This window comes from Symphalangus syndactylus, chromosome 12 (assembly GCF_028878055.3).
Source record: "Symphalangus syndactylus isolate Jambi chromosome 12, NHGRI_mSymSyn1-v2.1_pri, whole genome shotgun sequence".
In the NCBI taxonomy this organism is placed as follows: domain Eukaryota; kingdom Metazoa; phylum Chordata; class Mammalia; order Primates; family Hylobatidae; genus Symphalangus; species Symphalangus syndactylus.
In genome coordinates, this window is record NC_072441.2 from 28,217,891 (window position 1) to 28,244,717 (window position 26,827).

General features: G+C 36.2%; 1 protein-coding gene across 3 annotated transcripts in view; it reads right to left on the bottom strand.

The window, feature by feature from the left end:
- Window positions 1-26,827, bottom strand: part of LRRIQ3 (leucine rich repeats and IQ motif containing 3) — a 416,288-nt gene that overhangs the window by 214,698 nt on the left and 174,763 nt on the right. The window contains exon 8 of one of the 3 annotated variants that reach the window (XM_063624031.1): window positions 22,713-22,889. The exons of the other annotated variants lie outside the window; for them this stretch is intronic. Coding sequence (XP_063480101.1) covers window positions 22,733-22,889 — 157 coding nt within the window. The 3' untranslated portion in view covers window positions 22,713-22,732. Of the gene's footprint in view, window positions 1-22,712; window positions 22,890-26,827 lie in introns of those variants that run through there. 3 annotated transcript variants of the gene reach the window in all.

Below are 26,827 nucleotides of genomic sequence, written 5' to 3' on the forward strand. Positions count from 1 at the left end.
AGAGTTTGGGGAGCCCCGGCACAAAGTAAAGTATAGCACTGCATAGGCAAAATCACTGGTCTGCAATATTACAAATCAAAAACAAAGAACAAAGGAACTCATGGTCCTGGAATCATTTTTTATTTTTCAATCTTTAAATGGACTTCATCCTGCAATTACAATATTTCGAATCGCTGTAAGATCAATTGAAGCAGTTATGAAACAAATTATAATGAAAGACAATTAAGAACAATACCCTAGAGCTAAATGTTAATATTATACATTTGTGCATATTGGAATTCATTTTTCTGTTCGGCATCATTGATGAGACTTTCCATAACATTAATTACTGAGACAGCTATGCCAGCAGCCTCCCAAGAAAGTCAAGAAATAGTCGAGGAAAAGATACGAAGTAAGGAGTTGGAGTAAAGTCAATGAGGGGTGCTAAGCTTCATGCACAGGCATACACACACACACACACACACACACACACACACACACACACACACTGAGAGTGATCTCCCAATATCAAGTTGGCAGACCACAGGAGCCAAAATTTAAAGGCTTCCTGGCTCTCCACAGATCCTGCAATCACTTTTATTAGAAAGAGACTCCATTGCTCAAGTGATCTTATTTGGTGTACCAGAGGCCTCTTACTTGAAAAAGAAACACAGGTAAAAGTGTACATTCAGTAAAAGGGCACAGTTTTCTTTTTTTTTTTTAATATAAGTTGTATATATTATCATTGTCTTTGAATTTATTGAGACTTTCATTATGATTAGCACACAGTCATTTTTTAAAAAATGTTTCATGTGAGCTTGAAAATGTACATTTTCTACTTCTCAGGTGCTAAATAGATAGATAAATGAAACTCATTAATTGTTAATTATGCTGTCCATATTGTCTATATCATTATTAATTTATTTCACTGCCTAACTGACTGATTAATAAAAGTACATTAATATCTCCCATTATAGTGATAAATTATTTTTTTTGTTCCAGCAGATTTTGCTTTCCATGTTTTATGACTGTTTAACTAGACTGTTTATATTTTCCTAAGAAATTTATTATTTTATAATATATCGTGTCCCTCTTTATTCTTAATAACATTCTTCATCTTAAATTCTGTATAATTTAATATGACCCGATGTAGGCTAAACTTCACAGGTTAAGAGTCAGGAGTCCCCAGGGCCACTTTTACTTTTGACCAGTTGGTGACAAATTAGAGTGTTTCAACAGCCACTCTCAGGTTTAATAATTCAAGAGAAAAATTCATAGGACTCACTAAAAGAAAGTCTAATACTTAAAGTTATAGTTTTAATATATATATATTATATAACATATTATATATATAACATAACATATAATATATATAACATATAATATATATATAACATAATATATATATACATAAATTATATATATATATATATATATATATATATATACCCAAATTAGAAGAGATGCATAGGGTGAAGACTCAGAGAGCTCCAAACACAGTTTTCATCATCTTCTCAGTGTCAAAGGGTGACGATACTCAAGAGTATTGCCAACCAGGGAAAGCTCACTGAGCTTCAGTGTCAAGAGTCTTGTTTTTTTTTTTTTTTTTTAAATCGGACTCTAACTGTGTAGACACAGTTGATGGAATCATTGTCCACTGACTCAATCTCCAGTTAGTTCTTGCTTCCACTGGGGTTAGGGTAATATAAAAATATAGGGTTGATCTTTCCAGTATGGCCAAATCCAACCTAGTCAACTCCTTAGCATAAACTATCTAGGAGCTAACCATCAGTCACCTAATCAGCATAGCTCTCTATCAAGTGGGTTCTAACAGGCCCACCATAACAAAGACACTCCAATTACTTGGAGGCTACCTCCTGGAGCCAAGACAAAGGCCAGACTTCTCTTTTGGTAAAGTTAGTTCTTCACTACACAAGTACTAATATTGCCACCCTAGCTTTCTTTTTATTATGAATGGCCCACAAAGTATAAAATAAATAGTAAAAAAAATCCAAATATTTCTGTAATCACGGTAAATATAAATCTATGAAACTTATTATTAAAATTTGTCTTATTGGAATAAAATAAGAGCCATGTTATTTACAAGAGCCAAACATAAATGATACGGACACGTCATCAAATAAGTGCAAATTAAAACCACAGTGAAACACCACTACGCACTCACCAGAAGAGGCAAACTTTAAAAAACTAGTAATCATAATCTTCTTCTAAGCTGTGGTAACATGGGAATATAAATTCACCTGTAACATGTATATAAGTAGAAATTATCAAGCCATACATTTAAGATATATGCATTTCTGTATATGTTATATCTCAATAAAATAATTTTAAAAACATGAATAAAAAAAGATATTTGCTTTCAGGACAGCCTCATATTCTAGTTTCACTCATCAAAATCTGCTTGCAGCTGGTTTCAATTCACTGATAGAAGTAATACTGCCTACTAGACAGGGTATTGGAGAATGTGGGGAAATAGGGAATGAACCCAGAACAGAGGAAGGATATTGATATTATTACCCAAAGTTAATATAGTTGAACAGAGACATCTCAGTGCTTAGGTTGAGAAAGAGGGATAAGAAAAAGGATAAGGCATAAAAGAAGGAGATAGGTTGAATACAGGAGTACTGGCTAGAAAGTTAGGAGGGCTTTGGAATCAATGTTCTGCTTCAGAATCACGGGCCTAGCTAGATAACTAGTATAGTTGTTATTCCCACAAGTCAGTGAAGTAATGTGAGAAGGTCACACTGAACACTGACAGATACACCACTGAAAATTTGGATGCATCTCACATGGTAGTATGGTCCAGTAGGGAAATAGTTGACTGGCATATCAACACGTCCTCCTTCTCCTGAATCTAGCAAATTCTCTCATGTGTCCAGTTGAAGTCTTCCTTTCTCCAGTTGTATTAGGTTTCTAGGGCTGCCACAGCAAAATATCACAAAGTCACTTAAACAACAGAAATGCGTTGTATCACAGTTGTGGAGGTCAGAAATTGAAAATCAGGTGTCAGCAGGGCCATGCTCTCTCTGAAAGCACTGGGGAAAACTCTGATTGAGACCTCTCTCCTAGTTTCTGGTAGTTTCCTGGCTTGGGGCAACATAATTCCAATATTCACATGGTATTTTTTCCTGTGCACATTTGTTTCAGTATCCACATTTTTCCTTTCTATGTGGACACAGACATAATGGACCAGAGTCTACCCTAATAACCTAGTCTTAAATTGGTAATCATCAAAGACCCTTTTTCCAAATAAGGTCACACTTAACAGGTATTGGGAGTAAAGACTTCAGCATCTTTTTGGGGATACAATTCAACACATAACACTAGTCCTCTGTCTTAATACTGACACTGCAATGTCCTTGAACTTTTACCTTAATTAAGTGGCCAAGACCAAGTTCGCCTTCCTAGAATCTCCTTTGTGTCACATGTGTCCGTGTGAAGAGACCACCAAACAGGCTTTGTGTGAGCAATAAAGCTTTTTAATCACCTGGGTGCAGGCAGGCTGAGTCCAAAAAGAGAGTCAATGAAGGGAGATAGGGGTGCGGCTGTGTTATAGGATTTGGGTAGATAGTGGAAAATTACAGTCAAACGGGGGTTGCTCTCTGGTGGGCAGAGGCGGAGGTCACAAGGTGCTCAGTGGGGGAGCTTCTGAGCCAGGAAAAGGAATTTCACAAGGTAATGTCATCAGTTAAGGCAGGAACCAGCCATTTTCACTTCTTTTGTGATTCTTCAGTTACTTCAGGCCATCTGGATGTATACCTTCAGGTCACAGGGGATATGATGGCTTAGCTTGGGCTCAGAAGCCTGACACTTTGTGCTATCTTTTGTGGACAGATTGTGAGTGCATCATTCATATCTACAAATACATGACCTGTCCATTCTCCTCTTCAAGTACCTAGCAGTTGTTTCAGCAATTACTCATAAAATTCCTATCAAATTATCACTTTGTAATATCAAAGATCTTAAGGAATCTAGATCTCTAGGCATTCTGTCATAGTGCAGATATAGGCAAAACCTCTGGTTAATGCACATTACACAAATGGAGGTGGAGAGGGAGAAATGGAAATGCTAACATCTTTTGAACTGTTGACCTCCTTTATCCCCAGTTCCATTACGTAAATTCAAGCCTTACCATCTTCTGCCTGGATTATTTTAATAACCTCCTAATGGGCTTCCTATCTCCAATCTTGTTCACCTCTAATCCATTCTCCACATTAGACCCAGAATGATCTTTTTAAGTCACCCACTCCCCTCCTTAAAATCCTATCTTAGCTCAAAACTGCTCTCACGATAACATACCAAATTCTTATAATGCTTTTTCAGGCCCTTATTTAAATGAAGTTCAATTCTTTAAATTCACCTTATACTCTCTGTCTCTTAGGAAATTGCTCTTGCTGTTGTTTCTGCCTGGAATTCTCTTTCATCACTGTCGCTCATTGCAAGCAGCTAACTCATTTGAGCCTTTCATCCTTGCATAAATCTTTCCTGCATCTCCAAAGGATAGATTAGGTGTTACCTTCCACTACCATTAAGTACTGCCACTAAGCACTCAGTACCAGTACTTGAATCTTATTACAGCTTTTATCACTGTCTATTGTGATAATTACCTGAGCACCTCTCTGTTTCCCCAACTATTGCCAAAATTCCTTCAAGGTCAGCATCTTATGTTATCTTGTTCATCCTTCTCTTCTTAGCACCCAGCAGTGCCTCCTCCACATAGTAAGTACTCAGTAAAGCTGTCTAATGTATCTAATTTTACTAATTTATTTCAATTTTACCAATTTAATAAAATAGTAAAATAATCAGATTATTCAGGAAAAAATATATTTTTTGCTGCCAATATTTCTTTATGTGAATAAAAGTGCCCCCAAATTCATTTTTAGATGATCAGTTTCACTAATTTTACTACAATGGAATATTGCTCTAAAGTTATCAGATACAAAGAAGTAATATTTTATGTAGAATAATCTCATATTTGATTCCATCCAAATAGGGTTAGTTGCTAATGTCCCCAGAGCACTTCAGTATAAGTTGGCCAGACTTAAAAAAGCTTAGACACCAAAAATGCATAACTAAAACAGATGTCTCTCTCAGAAAGTAAGCTTTTCCAGCACAATCAATTCTACTGTGCTTTGCTTCAGAACACAGAAATGCATGACATGCAAGAAAAATGTGTGAAATACAACAGGTATTTTGAGATCTTTTTTTTTAAAAAAAAGGTATAGAAGTGAGTCTTTGAACAGAAGCTGTTTTGTTTTGTAAACCAACTTGTGTTCACAGACACAACTATCCTCTACTTACTGGATAGAGAAGTGTGTGTGTGTGTGTGTGTGTGTGTGTGTTTTTGGAGAGAAATAAATACAGTATTTTATAGGATGTTTTCTCCCTGCCTTTCACAACTGGAACATGAAACTATGTAGCGCTTCAGAACACTTTTATGTCACCTTTCAAAAATGAAAACAAAACAAAACGTTAGCACATTTTTTTATTTTTGTAAAATAAAGAAACATAAATATGATGATTTGGTGTATTTCTGCAAACAAAGTACACAATCTGAAGGCTTCAGAGAAATAAAACATTGTTACAAGCTAATAGTTTCTTACTTGTAGCTATGTGCCAGGACACCTATCAAAAACATGTCCAGTCAAGAGGCTGACATTGTTTCAAAGTGAGGCCATTAATCTGGTGACAGTACTCCATTAAACTAACTCTGCAAATCATTTTGTTGGAGGAGTGAACTATTGGAGAGAGAGTGGGACCCCTGTTTACTGTCCTTATTGACTAATTACAGCATGACTGCTTAGGGACAAGCCAATTGTTTGCATCATGTAGAAAGATAACAAAGATAAAGACACTCCACTTTGGAGGAACTCAGCTCCAAGGGGATCCGTTTCTCTTTCTCACTCTCCTCAGTAAATGAGAAAAAATCCTGTTCTATCATGTGGATGGAGGGAAGATTTCATTTAAGGTAACATAATTAACAGAGCACATTTGTATTCTATAAATAAGCTGTATGTACATTGTGGTAGCATTCTGAGTAATGTATTATTTACTATTTCCTTCTTTATTTTTATTTTTATTTTCTTTTTGAGATAGAGTCTCGCTGTCTCCCAGGCTGGAGTGCAGTGGCGGGATCTGGGCTCACTGCAAGCTCTGCCTCCTGGGTTCACACCATTCTCCTGCCTCAGCCTCCCTAGTAGCTGGGACTACAGGCGCCCGTCACCGTGCCCGGCTAATTTTTTGTATTTTTTAGTAGAGACGGGGTTTCACCGTGTTAGCCAGGAAGGTCTTGATCTCCTGACCTCGCGATCCGCCCACCTCGGCTTTCCAAAGTGCTGCGATTACAGGCGTGAGCCACCGCGCCCGGCCTACTATCTCCACTTTATACACTACTATAGTAAAATATTGGCCTATCAGAAAATAGAGTTTTTTACATTTTGGTTTCCAACTGTGATATAGGACAGTAACAACCAGAAAAATATTGATCTAATGAAATAAATCAAATATCTCTTATGGTTGCATTTACCAGCTTTTTTATTTAAACTAAGTTTGTCATTAGAAAATTTCATGAGATTTGTCTGGAATTGTTCTCCCAAATGAATACTCAATTCTTGATGATCTAAGAGAGCAGAGCATAGGAAATAGCAAAGATAACTAAATCTACAAATCCCTTCCTTGTCTAAACTTCTTCTAACAAATTTAACAGAACAACTTCATCTCAAGTCGGTATGTTAATAAGGAGGAAACCGGAGAGTGAGTAGCAAAACAGAAAAGAAACAGAAACAAGGACGCTGGGAAATTTGTCAGCTGCTTTATTGACTCTAAAATACTCCTTTATGAGGCAGCAGGGAAGTGGAGGAGGATTATTTCACTGAATAAAATGCAGGCCAAAGTTTGTTATTTTTGGATGTAAGCCAAACATATCTACAAAGGTCATATATTATGAGATATATTCTCTAATATGTTATGGGATATGAGAGAATAAACGAGCAGATGTTATGGTGTAGTAGAGTAAAAATTTAGTCTCTGTAACTGTGAAACAAGGAGGTAATTGGTTAAGCATTCTTAGCCATTTATAAAATATCCCCTAAGTGCCTTACAGGTACTATGTTAGCTGTAGGAATAGTGATCATTAAGACAGGTACAGGTATTTCTTTCAAGAATTTATTTAAACAGTTATTAAGTGAATTATTATAATTAATTAATTGTTAGTTAACATTATGTAAAACCTATGAGGAAATAAAGGGTGTTTTGAAATAAAACAAGGAACTGACTGAGTCTGAGAGGGAAATATCCTCTGGGGAAGTGCAATCTGAAGATCATCAGGTGGTAATTCAATTGAAAAACCTTATTGAGCCTTTGCTGTATATATACCACATATATACAGCAAACTATACCACACTCTGCACATATTTTTGAATGCGTATAGAACTACACTTTTTGATAATAAGATGTGCTTGTACAATGAAGGAATGTTAAGTCATTCACAAATAACTATAATAGGAAGCAGAACGTATCGCAACCAAAACTTGTCTTAATAAGTTATTGGAATATCAGAGAAGAAAAAATTTCTACTGCTTCATTTTCTTGATAAGATTAGTTAAATTAAATTGAAAGAAGACACCGATCAGATTATTTGAGAAACAACGGCAAAAGACACACTTCTCAATGGCTTCCAAAGACCAGGCAGGTGTGACAAACGCTGAATGAACAGCTTGCGTGCTGGACATGATAATATCAGAGAGAGAGAGAGTCCTCACGACACATCTTTCAGTATCAAATCCTAAAATAAAATGAAAACAATGGTCTCAAGGATTCTTTGGAGCTGGACTTTCTAGTAAGCCGTACATAGTTATTGGGTTGTTAATTTGGGAACATGAAGCTCAAGTTCCACTGGTTCCGAAAGCTTCCATTTTATTTCTCTTATTATTTTTTGTGATAGGGTGAATTAGTAACACCCTTAGGTCAATTTTTCATTTAGGAAAAATGGTAGAAACCTGTTAGGCTTTTTATTAGCCTTTATATCAACAGAAATCCTGTGCTCCATAAATCTGACAATATCACATGTAAGAGTAAGTACTTAGATGATGGCTGAATTGGTAATGGGTATCAGTGTAAAACAGTATTTGTAATTTGTCAAATGAATTCAATGGACACATTAGTTTGATCCTGTTTTTCTAAAGAAAAATTTGAGAGAATTCCTGGATGAAGAAGATCACCACCCTAATCATGAAAATAACCACTGTTTACTAAGTGCTAAGTATGTGGCACACCGTGATTAAAACATAGAGTAAACGTGACCTCCTTTAACTCCCTCAATAAATCCATGAGGAATGCAATAGTCAACTTGCACATGAGGAGCTTCTTCATTTATTGTCATTCAAAAAGCATGTTTTATACCAGGCATATTTTCCATACTCTGAGTATGCAGCCTAGAAAGGTTATTGAAAAGTGCTGGGAGCTACACTCAACGAGTGACTAGGAGTTGAACCCATAATTGCATCTACCATGTTATTTTCTTCAGCAGTTAATGAACGTCAATCTTCAAAGCTTAATGGAAATTTTATTTGTAATCAATGAGTTGCAAACTTCACAGATCAAGGGAGAAAATAGATCTATTGAGGAGGAATATGTTTGTTGCTTTCCAAATTACATTTCTTATAACTGCAGAGAGCCTCACCTGCCTCAGTGGGCCCCTCTATCCATCACCTGCTGTGCAGAGCAGATTCCACGAAAGCTATGATCTGCATGTATTGTTTTTTTTAAATTCACACAGGATTTTTAAAGTGACTAAATATTAAAAGTAAAATTAAGAAGTATTTTTAAGGTTTTTTAGCCCATGCATCTGATTCAGTGGACATTTTTAAAATATATGTTTTTATGTTGTATCTCCTCTTTTCTGCTTTGCTGAGAAGTAATCCTATGCCTTCTTTATTTCCGTAGCTCTGATATAGATGGACCTATCACCTAAATAAGTCAATTAAATCCATAAGAGCTATGAGTCTACTGGTTCGATGATGATGTGCCAAGATTAAAGTAAATCAACTATGGCTCAAGATACTGGACATGAATGAAGCAGAATCTTTGGCATATATCCACCTTTACACACTTAATGAAGGAATAAAAAAGTATTCCATGGCTAATGCAGTGCACTGTAGTAGTGACTAATCTTAGATTTCGTCACTCTTAGGATTGGCAGCTCCAGATTCCCATCTTTTCCTGTCTCCATTTTTGCACAATTTTCAAACAAATCAATTCCTTATTCATAAAAAGCTTTTTTTGTATCAACTAAAATTAAAAGTCTTAAACCTGTATATCATGATGTTGTTGGTTTTTCCATTTTAAATATGCCTTCATATTTTTATTAGAAAATTACTTAGAATGCTGAGCAAATGTCTCTGTGGATATTTGGTCAATTATGCCAAACAGTCAAGACAAATATGACCCCTTTGAATGATCTAGTTTTGTAGACAATAGAGAGAAAACAATTGATCATAAAACAGATCATTATCTGAGTCTTACGGATTTACTTTTAACAATAAAATTGTTGATTTTTGGCCAGGCTTGGGGGCTCACGCCTGTAATCCCAGCACTTTGGGAGGCTGAGGCAGGCGGAGCACCTGAGGTCAGGAGTTCGAGAACAGCCTGGCCAACATGGTGTAACCCCTGTCTCTACTAAAGATGCAAAAAATTAGCTGGGCATGGTGGCTGGTGCCTGTAATTATGTAATTCCAGCTACTCAGGAGGCTGAGGCAGTAGAATTGCTTGAACCCAGGAGGCAGATGTGCAGTGAGCCGAGATCTTGCCATTGCACTTTAGCCTGGGTGACAAGAGCAAGAAACAAAAAAAAAAAAAAAAAGAAGAAGAAGAAGACTATAGATTTTTTTAATCGTATGAAAAATATACTGCTGTGACCTAAAAATGAAAATTTTTATAGACACTTTTACAATTTCCAGTATGGCAAGGTCAGCTGAAATAATGTGCTTGTGATAATTTTTAGCCTACCCATTTAGCTAAGGTTAAAAGCAAAGAATACAAGTTATTTTTATGTTTACTAGAGTTTTCAATTCATTTCATATTTTTTTACTTGTACTTACCTGTACCTGTTTTAGCTATTTTTCTTTCTTTCTTTCTTTCTTTCCTTTTTTTTTTTTTTTTTTTTTTTTGAAGGTGTCTCACTCTGTCACGTGGCCTGGAATGCAGTGGTGCAATCTCGGCCCACTGCAACCTCCACCTTCCAAGTTCAAGCGATTCTCCATCCTCAGCCTCCTGAGTAGCTGGGACTACAGGTGCCCACCACCATGCCCGGCAAATTTTTGTATTTAGCAAAATTTTGTATTAGTAGAGATGGGGTTTCACCATGTTGGCTAGGATGGTCTCGATCTCCTGACCTTGTGATCCACCTGCCTCGGCCTCACAAAGTTCTGGGATTACAAGCGTGAGCCGCCGCGCCAGTCTTGTTTCAGCCATTTTTCATAGTAGGCCAATTCATTTCAAATACAGAAGATGTTATTCTTTCTCCATTTTTTTCTCATTTCCAGCTTGGGAAACTTACTACAGCTGATATGAGACAGAAATTGATACAGTTGGTGCTGTTAACAACACTCATCAATTATCAACTGTGTACACAGTATCAGATTGCATTAGACACTCTAGAAGGATATAAGAAGAGGGACATTTGCTTCTGCCTTCAATGCACACACAATCTAATGAGATTTATATAATACACACCCATGGAAACATATGGTACACTAGAGAAACACTCTGCATATTTAACAAGCTCAAGGACCAAATTCATTATAGAGAAATGTGTTCATTTCTTTGTTCAAAAAACATTCATTAGGATTCCATTGCTAATAATATTAGGCACAATAAATTTCAAAAGGGTCATGAAAGACCCAAGCAGCTATAACAATAACATGGTAGTTAATTTTACAGAATGCCTAATGCATGCCAAGCCCTGGAGTTTTACACGCAGTCTCACTTATTCCTCCTGACAACCCTGCATGCAGGGTTTGGCCCTGTTTTCCACATGAGGTAACTCAGGCTTAGACAAATTCAGTGTTTAGTCAGGGTATATAGCTGATAATGGCAGAGTATGGATTAAGAACAAATTATTCCAAGTCCAAAGTCCAAGCTTTTCCCATTTTCCCACACAAGCTCTGGAATTGCTTCACTTGTCTAATCTATTCTGAATAATTACTTTTTTTCTGTTTTACTGCCTATATTTACCCTCTGACCTCAGCACACTATTATCCTTTTCTTTTGCACCTTTCTCCCTGTTTTAGGCTATTATCAACTGGGCAACACAAGTATCACCAGTGGCACCACCATCACCAGTGGCAGAGCACAACTTCCTGAGCGCTGTGAACTACATTTTCCTGGATGCGCTTTTCCAGGAGTGCTGGTACAGTTGGCCTTTGGGGGAACATTAACACCATCTGGAAGGTGAGAATGAAACTGAAACTCCGTTGTTCTCCTGTGCAGGGTGCTCAGGCTTCCTGGAGTGCTGTGCTGCAGTGTCTCCACCTGTGCTTCAGGCTGCAGTAGGGAGTGATGGTCGTTCAGTCCTCCAGCTGTGCTCTCAGGCATTTCCCTTTCAACTCCTCACACATTCTTTAAACCCTAAATCTTCTAATAAGCAACCTTTATTCCCAAAATACCTTACCAAGCTAAGAGACACACTCTCTTCAATCTATAAAGTCCTCCTTTCTCACTTTCATCTATGTAATTGCAACGAATTTTTAGAAGGCCATTCAAGGGAAAGAGAACTAGCATTTACTGAGCAGCTTCTGTGTCTGACGATGTGTGCTAAGTTGTTTGCATCATACCTGATTTTATATCCAGTAAGTCTTTATATCTAAAGTCACTTCTCACTCTCCTGAGCATCACTGGTATTTACTGATTCAATTCAACAAATGTTTACCAAGTTCTCATTATATATCAAGTACTGTGTTGCTTACTGATGAGAAAACGATAAGAAGGCAGGTCTGTACTCTCAAGAACCTTAAAGTCTATGAAAAGAAAGTCAATGGGAAAATATGTTACTATATGACAAAAAATAATGACAGAGATGTAGAGGGCCCTATGCATATGTGGGAGGGACACCAGGCTCAAATGGAAGTAGGAAGGTGGAGTGAGACAGAAAAATTTCCAAGTTTGTTATATGGAGGCAGCCTCTTAATTATGAATATGGGTACGCCAAGACCAGTAGCTTGTGGGTGCAGAACACTGCAGGCTAATGGAGCACCATGTTCAGAGTGGCTGTATGTGACCAGAACACAAAGTAAATGCCTGGTGGAGATGAGACTGAAGGCAGATGAAGAAACTAAATTTTAAAAGGCTTTCTCTCAGACGCTACGTTGCTTGGGTTTTTAACCTGAAAGCAATGGGGGAGGCATTAAGGGTTTATTTTTTAGCTAAGGAGTGTAGGTACAGATTTGTATTTTAGAAAGATGATGAATCTGAGGTGTGGGGCCAGAAAAGCTGGAAGGAGAAGGGTTAATGGGCTGCATTGCAGTACATCCAGGTGAAAGATGATGAAGGTCTGAACTTGGGATGGAGAGAAGTACCAAAGAAATTGATTTTAAATATTTTAACTGGAAATGGGCTATAGATTGTTTAGATGACCAGGATAGTGGAACAGTGGGATCTAGGATGATGCCTTGGTATCTGCCTTGGATGATGGGACCCTAGAGGAAAGCAGTCCCAGTGGGGTGAAGGAGAAGGTGAGGGCGCATTTGGTTATAGCTTAAGGTGCCTACCAACCTTTCAAATGGAGATACCCAGAAGATATTTCTCCCTGAGTTAGTTGAGATCTACCACATATTCTCGTTAACTGTAATTTACTATTTTATGCATGTTTTTAATCTAATGAAGTTTTTTTTTTCTTTCTTAATTCCTTGAAAGAAGGAGAATTGCCTTACAGTCCTTTGCATTCATCACAGGCCAAGCACAATCTAGTGCTTACAGTGGTTGCTCAGTAAGGATTTGTTTCTCGATAAATGCATTGTTTAATTGCAATAGAATGACTCTGATACTAAGTTAAGTTGGATACAGTTTACTTGAAAGGGCTTTACAAAGGATTTCTGTGTGAAGGGTAGAAGGACAGAAGCATGGTGCACTTATGAAAATCTTTCTGCCATATGTTTTTTAATGTGTACCCTCAATACTCTGTATCTTAGAAACTATTACTTACATACATTTTGAGAACAAAGATTATGTCTTATTTTACCCTCATTTTATCCCAAGCTACTTTCATGGCACATAGTAGGTATTCAACAAATATGTGTTAAATAAATGCATGAACCAGAATCAATCACTAGTTCACAGTTTATATACCAAATTACATTGTAAAATTCCATATTTAATAATAGCTATATGAAAATAATAGGGGGAATTTATGTAATTTTTACTGTCCAATAATCACAAAGTATCTTTGTTTGTTATCTTTATGATATATTTGTAGTTGGAGTCTGTCCCTTTATATCTGAGCAACTCTGCCTCCATCTGCTAGTGATGCCAGATGGAGGAGAGGCAGGAAGACCAAGAGATTAATGAAGCAACTCATCAAGTTGTTCGAAAGACAAAAAATATATAAGAAAATCAAATCTGTTGAGATGCCCTTTAAAGAGCAATGGTTGCATGTTGTATATGTTTAAAGTTTCTAGAGACAAAAAAAAAAAAAAAAAAAACCTAAGAAAATTTCTGGGAGATAAAATTGTTAATGACTTGTAAGAAATCCATTCCGGAACACAGGGTATCATCTTCTCCCTAGTGTCTGTGTTAACACCCTGGTGGTAAACGAAATTAACTCTTTCTGACCACGAGGGTGAAATTAACTGCACTGGGGAGTACAAAGTCTATTAGTGGAAATGGTTCCTCATGGCTCTTATGTGGTGATAGGCTCACATACTGTGAAATAAGGGTGCAAGCTAGTCTTTTCAAAGGAAAGCCAGTACTTAAGAACAAAGATATTGCCTGTAATTTATAGGAGTAAAAGAAAGGCAAAATCAGGAGAACTCTGCTGGATCTTGCAATTCTTTGGAAAGCAGTAGTGAAAATGGAGGGGAAAAAACTCATGCGCAACAGTTTAGGACAGTGCCAGACGTCAGCTAGTGAGAGATAAAAGATAAAAATTCCTCAAACAGCTACATTATACAACTCACCATTATGAAGTGTATTCTAGTAGAAATAAATTCATTTTAAATGTTGATAACATACATTTGCATGACAAAGAAATGGTGTTGATAACATTACAAATGAAAAAAATACACAATGAGAAAAATGTTATTTATTTATTTATTTTAACTTTTAAGTTCAGGGGTACGTGTGCAAGTTTGTTATATAGGTAAACTCACGTCATGGGAGTTTGTTGTACAGATTATTTCATCACTCAGGTATGAAAAAAGAAGGCATGTGTTCCTAAAGTTCCAGCAAGAAAGCCCCAGTACTATAATATAATTCTGTCTTTTTTCCCCATATCTCTTTTCAGGTCTGGCCTGCTTGTGGCTGTAACTAAATAAAATTACTTACATTTCAAATGTATTATATTCTGTCAAGTGAGCCAAATTTAGCAAATAATTTGAACTCAGGATTCTTACTAGGACTGTTATTTTTAAACAAACAAAAGAATTGACCTTGAGAAGTTAAATGTAAAAAAAAAATAATGTTAGGCCAAGGGAGAAATTGAGATGAACTACAGATCTACATGGCACGTGACTCAACAGAAGCTGAGAAGGAGAGCTAAGCAAACAGAAACTAAAAAATTAGTATTTATATTTTCTTGGCTGCAACCACCTAAAGTTTTCTTCAGAAAAGGGAATTATATAATTCTAATGAGTAAGTTTCCATAATTATTTTATTAAGTATATTTGTTTGGGTGGTATACAGATATATTCACTGCTTTAGTTGATTTTAAAATATATTAAAAGCCATTATTCTTAGCAAACTAATGTAGGAACAGAAAACCAAATACTGCATGTTCTCACTAATAAGTAGAAGCTAAAAAATAAGAATTCATGGACACAAAGAAGGGAACTACAGACACTGGAACCTATCAGAGGGTGAAGGGTGGAAGTACGGAGAGGATCAGGAAAAATGACTAATGGGTACTAGGCATAATACCTGAGTTTTTGGAGCTGGCCTATCAAATGAACAAACAAAAACAAAAATGAAAAAACATCTGTATGATTACTAGGTGACTTTCTTCTTCTCAAAAGTACTTTATTGTGTAAATCATGAGAGTGGCTGGCATTTTTATATGGATCCATTCTGGCTAGAAGGATGACAGGAGAGGCAAAAGGGGTGGCCAGGAAAAGTGTGGTTAACAATTACACATGCAGGTAGCGTGTTAGAAACTCTCTTTCTAAAGCGATGATAAAGTACTCCATTCTTTATTTAACTCTCATAATCACTCTTCTTCTTTATCTGAAGAGCCACATTTTTAGAAGTAAAATTCTAAAAAAAGTCAGCTTTCAACTTTATTTTTTTTCTCTAAATGTAGGAAAGAAGGGAAAATAGGAGGTTTTTGAAATTACTATAAATAGGGCTTTTAACCTAAAAGTTGATTCCTCAGCAGAATAGTTTAGATAGTTAATGCAAATAATGAAGCAGATTAGATTTTTTTTTCTTGAAATATTAGTGGTACTGAATGCTCGTATCTCAATTTTGTCAGTCTATATAATATATTTATCAATCTTTGACCTCTACATAGGACAGAAAATTTTAGTAAAAACAATTAAAATATTTAAAGGGCATTATTTGTTCTTGATGTCATTCCAAGGGCTAAATAGTACACACAGGAAATTAAAAGATATCCCTCTTTCTTGTTTTATTAAGCACTGGGGATAAACAAATTAAGATACAGGGAATCCACAGTCAAATGTGTGGAACAGCATATAATCAATTTGTTGTACTGCCATGTAATAAGTAATATGAATAATACAATAATATAATAAAGGCATGCACAGAAGCACTGGATAAAAGACTTTCAGAGCATGCCCCTTGGCTCTAGAAGGTCAATCAGAAGTTCTCTAAGCAGACAAAAGCATAAGGGCCCTTGAGGTAGAGGAACTAGAGAACTGAATAATCTGATAGTTGGAACACGGGGCTTGAGACTTCTGATGGCAGGATGATCTGGAAAGGTAGGAACTGTCAAGGCCATTCAGATTTTTTTTCTTTCCTGCTACTTGGAAAGGGTTTTTTGTTTGTTTGTTTTTTAACTTTATCCTATTGCAGTGGGGACATGACCAAAGAGTTGATTTCCATTTCAGGATATGCAGAATAGATTTGAAGAAAGAAATAGCAAGAACTAAACATTGTCATTGGAGATTCAGAGGAGAGTTTTAAGAGCAATGAGACAAGAGGATGCAAAAGATTTGGTTATATAAGACATACGGTGGAGAATTATGTTAAGGATGACCTGCAGGATAGGTTCTGAAAGGGAAGATCTATGATTTTAGTCTGTAGCATGTTGGGTTTGAGTGCCATGTGGGTCATCCAAGTGAACATGTTCAGTGGATGATTAGAAATATGTCTGGAAGTCAGCAGAGATGCTGTTAGGACCTGTTAGAACACAGGCAATGCGATTATGGGCAATGTCAAAAAACATGGCCTTACATGCTGTGAACCAGGAAACACACAAATTGAGAAGAAAGCTATATATGGGAGAATGATGCAGTAGTCTGTTCAGGATGCTATAAATACCATAGACTTGGTGGCATATGAGTAACAGAAATTTACTTCTCATATCCCTAGAGGCTTGGGAGTCCAATATTAAGAAACTGGCAGATTCACTGTCTGTGAGGACCTGCTTCCTGGTTCATAGATGGCTGTCTTCTTGCTGTGTCTTCACATGGCAGAAGCGGTGAGGGAACTCTCTTGGGCCTCTTTTTTGAGCATTAATCCCATTCATTAGGGCTCTGCCCTTATGACCTAATCATCTCCTAAAGGACCCACCTTTAAATATGATCACTTGAGGGATTAGGTTTTAACACGTAACTTTTAGGGAGACACAAACATTCAGTTTACAAATGTGATAGCACCAACATTTAAGGAAAAAATAACAGGAGGAAAAAAAGTCAGAAGGGTAAGAAAGGATATAAAGAGCAGCATGTGGTGTCATGGAAATTGAGATGGAAAAAGATGTGTCAAAGAGGGCAAAATTAATAGTAGTGAATGCTTCTGAAAATTCTAGCAAAATACAGGCTAAAATATATTGATTTGACTTAGCAAGAAGGAGGTTATTAGTGATTTTGTTGGTGTTTTCATTACAGGTCATAAGATGAAATGGAAATCTGATTTTATAGAATTGATATGTAAAACACAAGACAGGATGTTTATGTATTTAGGTAAAATTTAAATGGCCTGAGAAAGTGTATATTTAGCAGAGAAGGAATCAATAAAGGTGACAAATGGGGCAGATAGGAAACTACAGAAAAGAGCAAATAGTTGTTTAATCATTTCGATATACATATTTTTAATAAAAGTAAAAATATATATAAAGAGATTCTTTGTTCTTTTTGAATGTAGGCTCTAAAATATCTTCCAACTTTGTTACACACTAAATCATAGCCAAGGAAGATATCTGTGAATTATTATTAAGGACCACTGCGATGTGTAAGACACTGCTAGAGAAGGCTGTCAATAGAAAGATGGTAACATGCATTTTCTGACTGTAAAGACTTTATAACCTAAGTGAGGCAATTAAACAAATAGGCAAATGACCAAAACAAAAGATAGGGTAAGATGAGTGCCATAGGGCTGTACAGGCAAAGTATCATGCCTGAACTTCAATTTATTGTGCCTTCTGATTAGCAGCCTCTGAAGCATTCCCTTCCAGTTTTCCCCAAAGCAGAAAATCCCCAGCATGAAAATAATGAATAATAACAACAAACACTTATCTAACACTTACTATGGCCCAGGCACTGTTCTGGGTATATCACATTCACTTATGTTTAAAACTTTCATGATAGATAAATATTATATCCATTTGACAGATGATTAAGACAAAAAGCCTACTTTTTGAGCTTTAAAAAGATCTCTTACAGCCGGGCGTGGTGGCGCATGCCTGTAATCCCAGCACTTTGGGAGGCCGATGTGGGTGGATCATGAGGTCAGGAGTTTGAGACCAGCCTGGCCAATATAGTGAAAACCTGTCTCTCCTAAAAATGCCAGAAATTAGCTGGGCGTAGTGGTGTGTGCCTGTAGTCCCAGCTACTTGGGATGCTGACAGAAAATAGCTTGAATCTGGGAGGCAGAAGTTGGAGGTTGCAGTGAACCAAGACTGTACCATTGCACTCCAGCCTGGGTAACAGTGTGAGACTCTTACATTTGTAAAGTGAGATTTACTGAGACAAAATAAATGTATTGGAATTCTTCTTATTCTGGTGTACGACTGAGACCATTGATAGAGCAACAAAGATACTCACTGGAAGGATTGTTGGTAACTCATTCATCTAAATGAAGAAATCTGGGACCAAGCTCAGAAAATGGGTAGATATCAAAGCAGGCTAGGTAGCAGAAGCTCAGTAGACAATGCCACATATATGGCCATCTTTGACATTGCTATCACTGGAAATTTTCTGCTGCCACTCTTGGACTCAACACCACTGGGAATGACTTCCTGTCTTTCGTCCTGGTATCACTTTAGAAGTGCTAGCATGAGCATTAAACGACTGGCTCTGTATCCCAGGAGTTGAAGTGAAAACTTTTTGATCCCTCTAAATTTGTATTAAGACATGGTTAATAACTCAAAACAGGCCAAAGGGTTTTTCCCCAGAAAAGGAACATTTAGATGATTTATAGACAAAAATAAACAAAAGAATCTGACAAATGTACACCTCCATTTTTCTTATGATACTAACACCTCTCACTACTCCCATAAGGTGGCTCAATCCTAATATAAGTATTCTTTATACAACCAAAAAAGCATATATCCACTTCCCTAAGGAAAATAACTCAAAGTCTCATTAGTTCCTACATTCACCTTGGAGCCCAGGGTCACTGTGCAATGTCTGTTATGCTCCAGTTCTATTACGATACAACATTAATATTATATGGAATAGAGGAAATGGAGAGAAAGAAAAAATATAAAGTATACAAATGCATTCGTGATAAAACATGAAGGCAATATGAGTAGAGGTTGTGATCTTTATTTCTGTATATATTTATGAAGCCATAGTTAAAATGTATTACTTTCCAACTCCACCATCTCTTCAAGGTACCTTTTGCCTTCAGCCAACAATTCACTGTAACAGGCTTTACCTGGTAGGCTTACCCAAATACTCTTTCCTGAGAAATATAAGCCCTTGCTTGTAAAGTGTTGAGGCAGCCTTCCATTACTTTAGCCCTAGACATGGAAGTATATGGAGATGTTCCAAGGGATGGCTGGAGCTCTATCTGTACTCCTTCATAGTTTTATTGTGTGTAAACTCTCTGTTTCCCATTGATAATCAGACACTTACTGGGAAAAGTAAGCCTAGAAATTCCCTGGTTAAAGTACGGGCAGGAACTTAGCAAATCCAGTGGCATAAAACAAAGTGATGTTAGAATACAGAAAGAATCTGGAAGAACTTCTGGTACCACTGCCATAGGAAACTAGTAGCTGCTTCTCCTGGAATGTTGAGCTGCAATGAGAGTGAATAATTTATAAATTACCTCTGTCTTAGCAATACTTCAAGATCCAGAATCATGGGCAAGAATAAATAATCAATCAGGTACCCTCACTGTAGCCGAGTGTACGGGGAGGGAATGTCCGGGAATGTCTGATACCTTTAGCCTCCATTGTGAATGACAAGCAAGTTTCTTCCTTAAAAACCCACAAAGCCTACTAATACTTTGCCTCATAAAACCGAGAAGCCTCACTTGCCTAAAATAAGGTAGAGAGATAGGTTACTCCCTTTCCACTACTGCATCTTAGTTCAAACCCTGTATCTGTACCAGTATAAAAACAGGATCTCTTCCCCAGTATGAATGTGTTTGCTGCTACTTATGCTAGATAGAAGTCTGCTGAATCACTCTGTATAGACTCATCCATTATGATATATTCATTACAATAAAACAGTTGGTCAGAAAATGTATACATTTGAATGTATAGGGTGGTGCTCGTATGTCTCATTTGTTTTAAGTGTGAGAGTTACCATAGGATTATGGATGAAGACAAAGACAGGAAGAGCTCAGCCAACAATTGTTTAAGTGTCAGTGACCCAGAAAGTGACAGGGTAGGGTGGAGGAGTTGGGTGAGAAGCAAGAAAAAGAGATCAGTAAACAGAACAACACACATACATACATATACCCCTAAACCTAGAAAAAGAACCCAAAATATTAACAGTGGTTATCTGTGGGTCATAGGCTATTACTTTCATTTTATAATTTAAACACATTTTCTACTTTTCAAAAATAATGCTGCTATTATAATTGAAATACAATATTTTAAATTGTTATAGCGACTCAGAAGAAAGTGTAGAATACATCTAATTGGAAGGATTAGCCAAATTTCTATGGATCACAGTGTTGGGGTATTAGATTTCGTTAAAAATAATGCAGGTGACATTTGTGATATGGAGCATATTGGCCAGGAGTGAAAAATAACTTGAGTAAAGGAAGAAGGCATATAATCATGGTTTTCAAGAACCATTAATGTTCTAATTTGAATGGGATGGGACGTGCTATTATAGGTCAAGCATCCCTAATCTGAAAATCTGAAATGAAAAAGTTCTGAAGTCCAAAACTTTTTGATACCTGACATGACACAAGTGGGAAATTCCACACCTGACCTCATGTGATGGGTCACAGTAAAAATGTGGTCAAAACTTTGTTTCATGCACCAAATTATTGAAAATGTTTTATAAAATTATATTCAAGCTATGTGTACAAATGTATATAAGACATAAATGAATTTCGTGTTTAAATTTTGGTCCTATCCATAACATACCTCATTATGTATATGCAAATATTCCAAAATTTAAAAAAAAAGTCTGAAATCTGAAACAATTCTGGTCCCAAGCAATTTGGATAAGGGATGCTCAATCTGTAGAAGATAAATACCAGAAACAAATCAAGAAATATGGTAGCGCTTCTAAAGACAGTATTTGAGGTAGAAATAATATATTGTTCTTTAGACTTTCTTTTATTATGTATGTGTCTGTACATATGTGTGATCTGTGTCTGTGTGGGTGTGTGAAATTAAAAAAAAATCATTCTGCTTAAGTCTATATTTTGCACTGAAGGCAAGAGTTACTCTATGAAAGAGTGCAACAGAATTCTAAGAAATCTTTAAAAAACTGCTGGCTGAAAGGGTAGGAGTAGGAAAACAAATTAACCAACAATATACATATTGCTTTCTAGATTTAACTAAAAAAATTTTTTTAGACATAAGTGATCTGAATAATGAAGTTAAAGGCAGTATAGGAGACTAACACCCAGAACCCATAACATTTAAAACTTCACATGGGCTATAGTATCAGTAGACCTGGATGTCCATATTTCTGTCTTCAGTATTGGTTTTCTTACTACCCCACAAAGCCAATACCAGATATATTGGATTTTTGTGATAGTAGCACTCTTATTTTGGTAACAAGTTCTCTACTGATTAAATCACTCATAGATGCTGGCCTAATGTAATTGATGTGGTTGCAAAGCCCTTAATATAACTGAATTTTCTTTTGGATGATGTAAAGCACAAAACAGGTGTCCTCTGTCATACTCCAAACAGGGATTTAGGAGGCCAGGTTATTTCGATCTAGGGAATTTTTTAAGCAACGTTTTAAAAGCTTACACATATAATCAATGAGTATTAAAGAGAAATTTTGAATAGCGTTAGCTACATCGTATTTACTGAACAATGTCATAATTATAGTGAGACAACCATCTTTATAGATACATGGAATCACTATTGAAAATGGATGCAAATTTTGCAAAGGATTTTTATGTCTTTTTTAACAGTTTATTTTTCAAATTTTCTACCATTGGTATGTATTAAATGACTTATGGTTAATATATACCATTTCTGTATATTTTATGATTCCAATATATAATTACATGGATTCTCTCTTGCTTCTCTCCTCTGTCTTTTCCCTGTCTTCATATATATACCAAATAGGGCAAACCCACCAAAAGTAAATATACAAAAATCTTACAGTCTTCAAGGAAGGTGATAAGAATGTTTAATTTACTTTTCATAGTTCATATTTTCTGAATTTTTATAACAGCATAAATCACTGACAAAATAGTGAAACCGTATTTTAAAAAAGAAATTCAGAAATTGTTTTAACAAAATAAGCAGGAAATATAATTAAATATATAAAAGCAGGTAATAAAAGTCATTAATGTACACAGTGTCTTAATAAAAGTCAGCAGTTGGAGTAGAAATTACTATTCTAAGGTTTCCAGAGAAACCTAAATTAGCTTATGAATTGCTATATTTAGAAAGAATATGAAACAGAATATCAGCAATGTCATTGCAACATTGTCTGCAATAAATAAAATCAGTTTAATTGTTCCTTGGGCATCTGATCTAAGAAACTTTTCAGAGGTGCTAAGTCATCTTTAAGTTAAATTATGACCAATAAGAGAAACATTTTAACTATTCTTTATATTTTTTAGAAGATTTATATATAAATCCATCTTGTGATGTAGAGTATTTCTTGCTTTAGAGTATTATTTCAAATTCCTTCAACTAAAAATAATGACCATAATTTAAGATGATCATAGGATGTGATCTGGCATTGATTTATTTTATCAGTCCATTGGGAACTTTAAAGTCTAAATTTGTTCTCACAATTGCCACTTTTGTTTTAGCATCTTGAAGTCTTTCACAGGCTTTTTCAAAGGCAATCATATCCATAACAAATTTTTCTTCACAATGTCTTTTATATATTTCTTGAGAACTAAGAGGAGAAAGAAAGGTAATAGAATGAGATAATTTTAAATACTGAAACCATGGCAATCTATTAGACTGTTAATGATGACATTAGGCATATACAAGTGAGAAAGACAGAATTGTATATGTTTATGCCTTCGAAATAGGCATATACAAGTGAGAAAGACAGAATTCCATTTATATAACTTGGTTATATCATTAAACAATATTCATATTAGACAAGTATTTATGAGATATCTATAAGCTATAATTAAAAATTCTCACAAACTATGGCTTAGATTTCCAAAGAGGCATCTAAACTACCCTATGTCATCACTTAAAATACATCTACTTAAGCCTCACTAAACCCAAGCTACTTCTTCGACTCTGTTATGGACTGAATGCATTCCGCCATATTCATACGTCAAAGTCCTAACTCCCAGTGTCTTTGAATGTGACTATTTGGAGATAAGGCCTTTAAGAAGTAGTTAAGGCTAAATGACATTATATGGGTAGGTCCTAATCCAATATAATTTGTGTACTTACAAGAAGAGGAAGCAAGAGCAGAGATGTGAGTGTACAGAAGAAAGGCCATGGGAGAACACAAGGCAAAGGTGGCCATCTGCAAGCCAAGGAGAGAGGGCCCAACAGAAACCACACCTGCTGACACTTTGTTCTTGGACTTCCAGCCTCCAGAACAGGGAGAAAATAAATTACTGTTTAAGCCACCCAGCCTGTGATATTTTGTTATGGGAGTCCTGGTACACTAATACTCTGCCAAACTGGGGAAATGTCACAGGTCTTGGGAGATTTCATTCATTCATCCTTATTTATTCAAGAATTATGTATTGTGATGCATGGCACTAAGCTTAGATGCTGGAGACATAAATATGACATGATGTAACTACGTGAAGCTTATCAAAAATTAAGAGAAATAAATGTATATAAATATACAAATGAGATATTATGGTTCATCATGAAAACATTATGTAACAAGTCAGAGTGAGGAAAACCTTGAGTAAAAACTTGGTAAATATAAACTAAAGAGCAAGGAGGGGAAGACAGAAAAAGTTTAGAGTTAAAATAACCTTCGAACTGAATCTTGAAAGACGTGTATTTTCCAGTCAGAAAGTGAAAGAGAATCTTGTTCAAACTATTTTTATAGCATGAACACAGTCAAAACAAAGGTAGAGAGGGTAGCACAGCTTGGGATGCTCCAAGAACTGACATCAATCTAATTGTCTGGGTCTTACAGTCTGGGAAGGAGAACAAGGGAGCAGGCAAGGCTGGAGAAACAAATTTAGGCCAGATCATACAATACTTTATTTATGTGTAGGTATACTCAGAAATCTGAACTTGAGGAGAGAAAGAGAGGGTTAAGTCTAAAAAGCCTGCAGCTTATTGATGGTGTGACTTTAGACAAGATATTCATGTTCTTTCTGTCTCATTTTCTTCATTGTTAAGGAGATAATCTAACTCATAGGGTTAGTAAAGGACTAAGTGGGTTGATACATTAAAAATTCTTAGGTGAATGCCTAACATTAAATCATTCATTTTACTGGATGGATAATAGTGGCGTTCAACAGAAAGAAATGTAGGTAGAGCAACAAGATGGGAAGAAAGATTAGAGTTCTGACTGGAAATGCTTAGTGTTAAGAGCCTACTTATTCATGTGGTGATGGCCAGGGTGTTGTATATAGAGAAGTGAAGGCTTAGAGTTAAGAGTACAGGTAGTCAAGCCATTCTGCTTGGCTCTGAAATGTATTGTTGCTGTGATTTTAGATAGGTTATTTAAGTTCTTTCTGTAACATTTTTTTCATCTTTATAAAGAGGACATTTCAACTCACAGGGTTTAGTAGGAAGTAAATAAACTAACACATTTAAAATCCTTAAAGGAGTGCCTGGCATTTAATAATCATTTTCGTAGTAGCTAAAAGTTAGCTACTAGTACTATAAGCCGAGAAATCAGGAGAGTAGTCAGGTCTAGACATGTAGCAGAGTAGAAGTCATAGCAAAGGAATCTTGCACATGTAATTAAGCATACTAATTAAGTCAATAAATGTACTAAAATAGCCCTCCTACAGATAAACATTATAAGCTGTGAAGAAAATGTAAGTAAGATAACTATTTAAAAGTCTTAAATATTTTTGCACATTGATTTTGTATCCTGAGACTTTGCTGAAGTTGCCTATCAGCTTAAGGAGATTTTGGGCTGAGACGGAGTTTTTTAGATATACAATCATGTCATGTGCAAACAGGGACAATTTGACTTCCTTTTTTCCTAATTGAACACCCTTTATTTCTTTCTCCTGCCTGATTGCCCTGGCCAGAACTTCCAACACTATGTTGAATAGGAGTGGTGAGAAAGGGCATCCCTGTCTTGTGCCAGTTTTCAGAGGGAATGCTTCCAGTTTTTGCCCATTCAGTATGATATTGGCTGTGGGTTTGTGATGAATAGCTCTTATTATTTTGAGGTAATTTATTGAGAGTTTTTAGCATGAACGGCTCTTGAATTTTGTCAAAGGCCTTTTCTGCATCTATTGAGATAATCAGGTGGTTTTTGTCTTTGGTTCTGTTTATATGCTGGATTACGTTTATTGATTTGAGTATGTTGAACCAGCCTTGCATCCCAGGGATGAAGCCCACTTGATCATGGTGGATAAGCTTTTCGATGTGCTGCTGGACTTGGTTTGCCAGTATTTTATTGAGGATTTTTGCATTGATGTTCATCAGGGATATTGGTCTAAAATTTTCTTTTTTTGTTGTGTCTCTGCCAGGCTTTGGTATCAGGATGATGCTGGTCTCATAAAATGAGTTAGGGAGGATTCCTTCTTTTTCTATTGATTGGAATAGTTTCAGAAGGAATGGTACCAGCTCCTCCTTATACTTCTGGTAGAATTCGGCTGTGAATCCGTCTGGTCCTGGAATTGTTTTGGTTGGTAAGCTATAAATTATTGCCTCAATTTCAGAGCCTGTTAATGGTCTATTAAGAGATTCAACTTCTTCCTAGTTTAGTCTTGGGAGGGTGTATGTGTCAAGGAATTTATCCACTTCTAGATTTTCTAGTTTATTTGCACAGAGAGCCAAATCATGAGTGAACTCCCATTTGCAATTGTTTCAAAGAGAATAAAATACGTAGGAATCCAACTTACAAGGTATGTGAAGGACCTCTTCAAGAAGAACTACAAACCACTGCTCAATGAAATAAAAGAGGACACAAACAAATGGAAGAACATTCCATGCTCATGGATAGGAAGAATCAATATCATGAAAATGGCCATACTGCCCAAGGTAATTTATTGATTCAGTGCCATCCACATCAAGCTACCAATGACTTTCTTCACAGAATTGGAAAAAACTATTTTAAAGTTCATATGGAACCAAAAAATAGCCCGCATTGCCAAGTCAATCCTAAGCCAAAAGAACAAAGCTGGAGGCATCATGCTACCTGACTTCAAACTATACTACAAGGCTACAGTAACCAAAACAGCATGGTACTGGTACCAAAACAGAGATATAGACCAATGGAATAGAACAGAGCCCTCAGAAGTAATACCACACATCTACAACTATCTGATCTTTGACAAACCTGACAAAAACAAGAAATGGGGAAAGGATTCCCTATGGTGCTGGGAAAATCGGTTAGCCATGTGTAGAAAGTGAAACTGGATCCCTTCCTTACACCTTATACAAAAATTAATTCAAGATGGATTAAAGACTTAAATGTTGGACCTAAAACCATAAAAACCCTAGAAGAAAACCTAGGCAATATCATTCAGGACATAGGCACGGGCAAGGACTTCATGTCTAAAACACCAAACGCAATGGCAACAAAAGCCAAAATTGACAAACGGGATCTAATTAAACTAAAGAGCTTCTGCACAGCGAAAGAAACTACCATGAGAATGAACAGGCAACCTACAGAATGGGAGAAAATTTTTGCAATCTACTTATCTGACAAAGGGC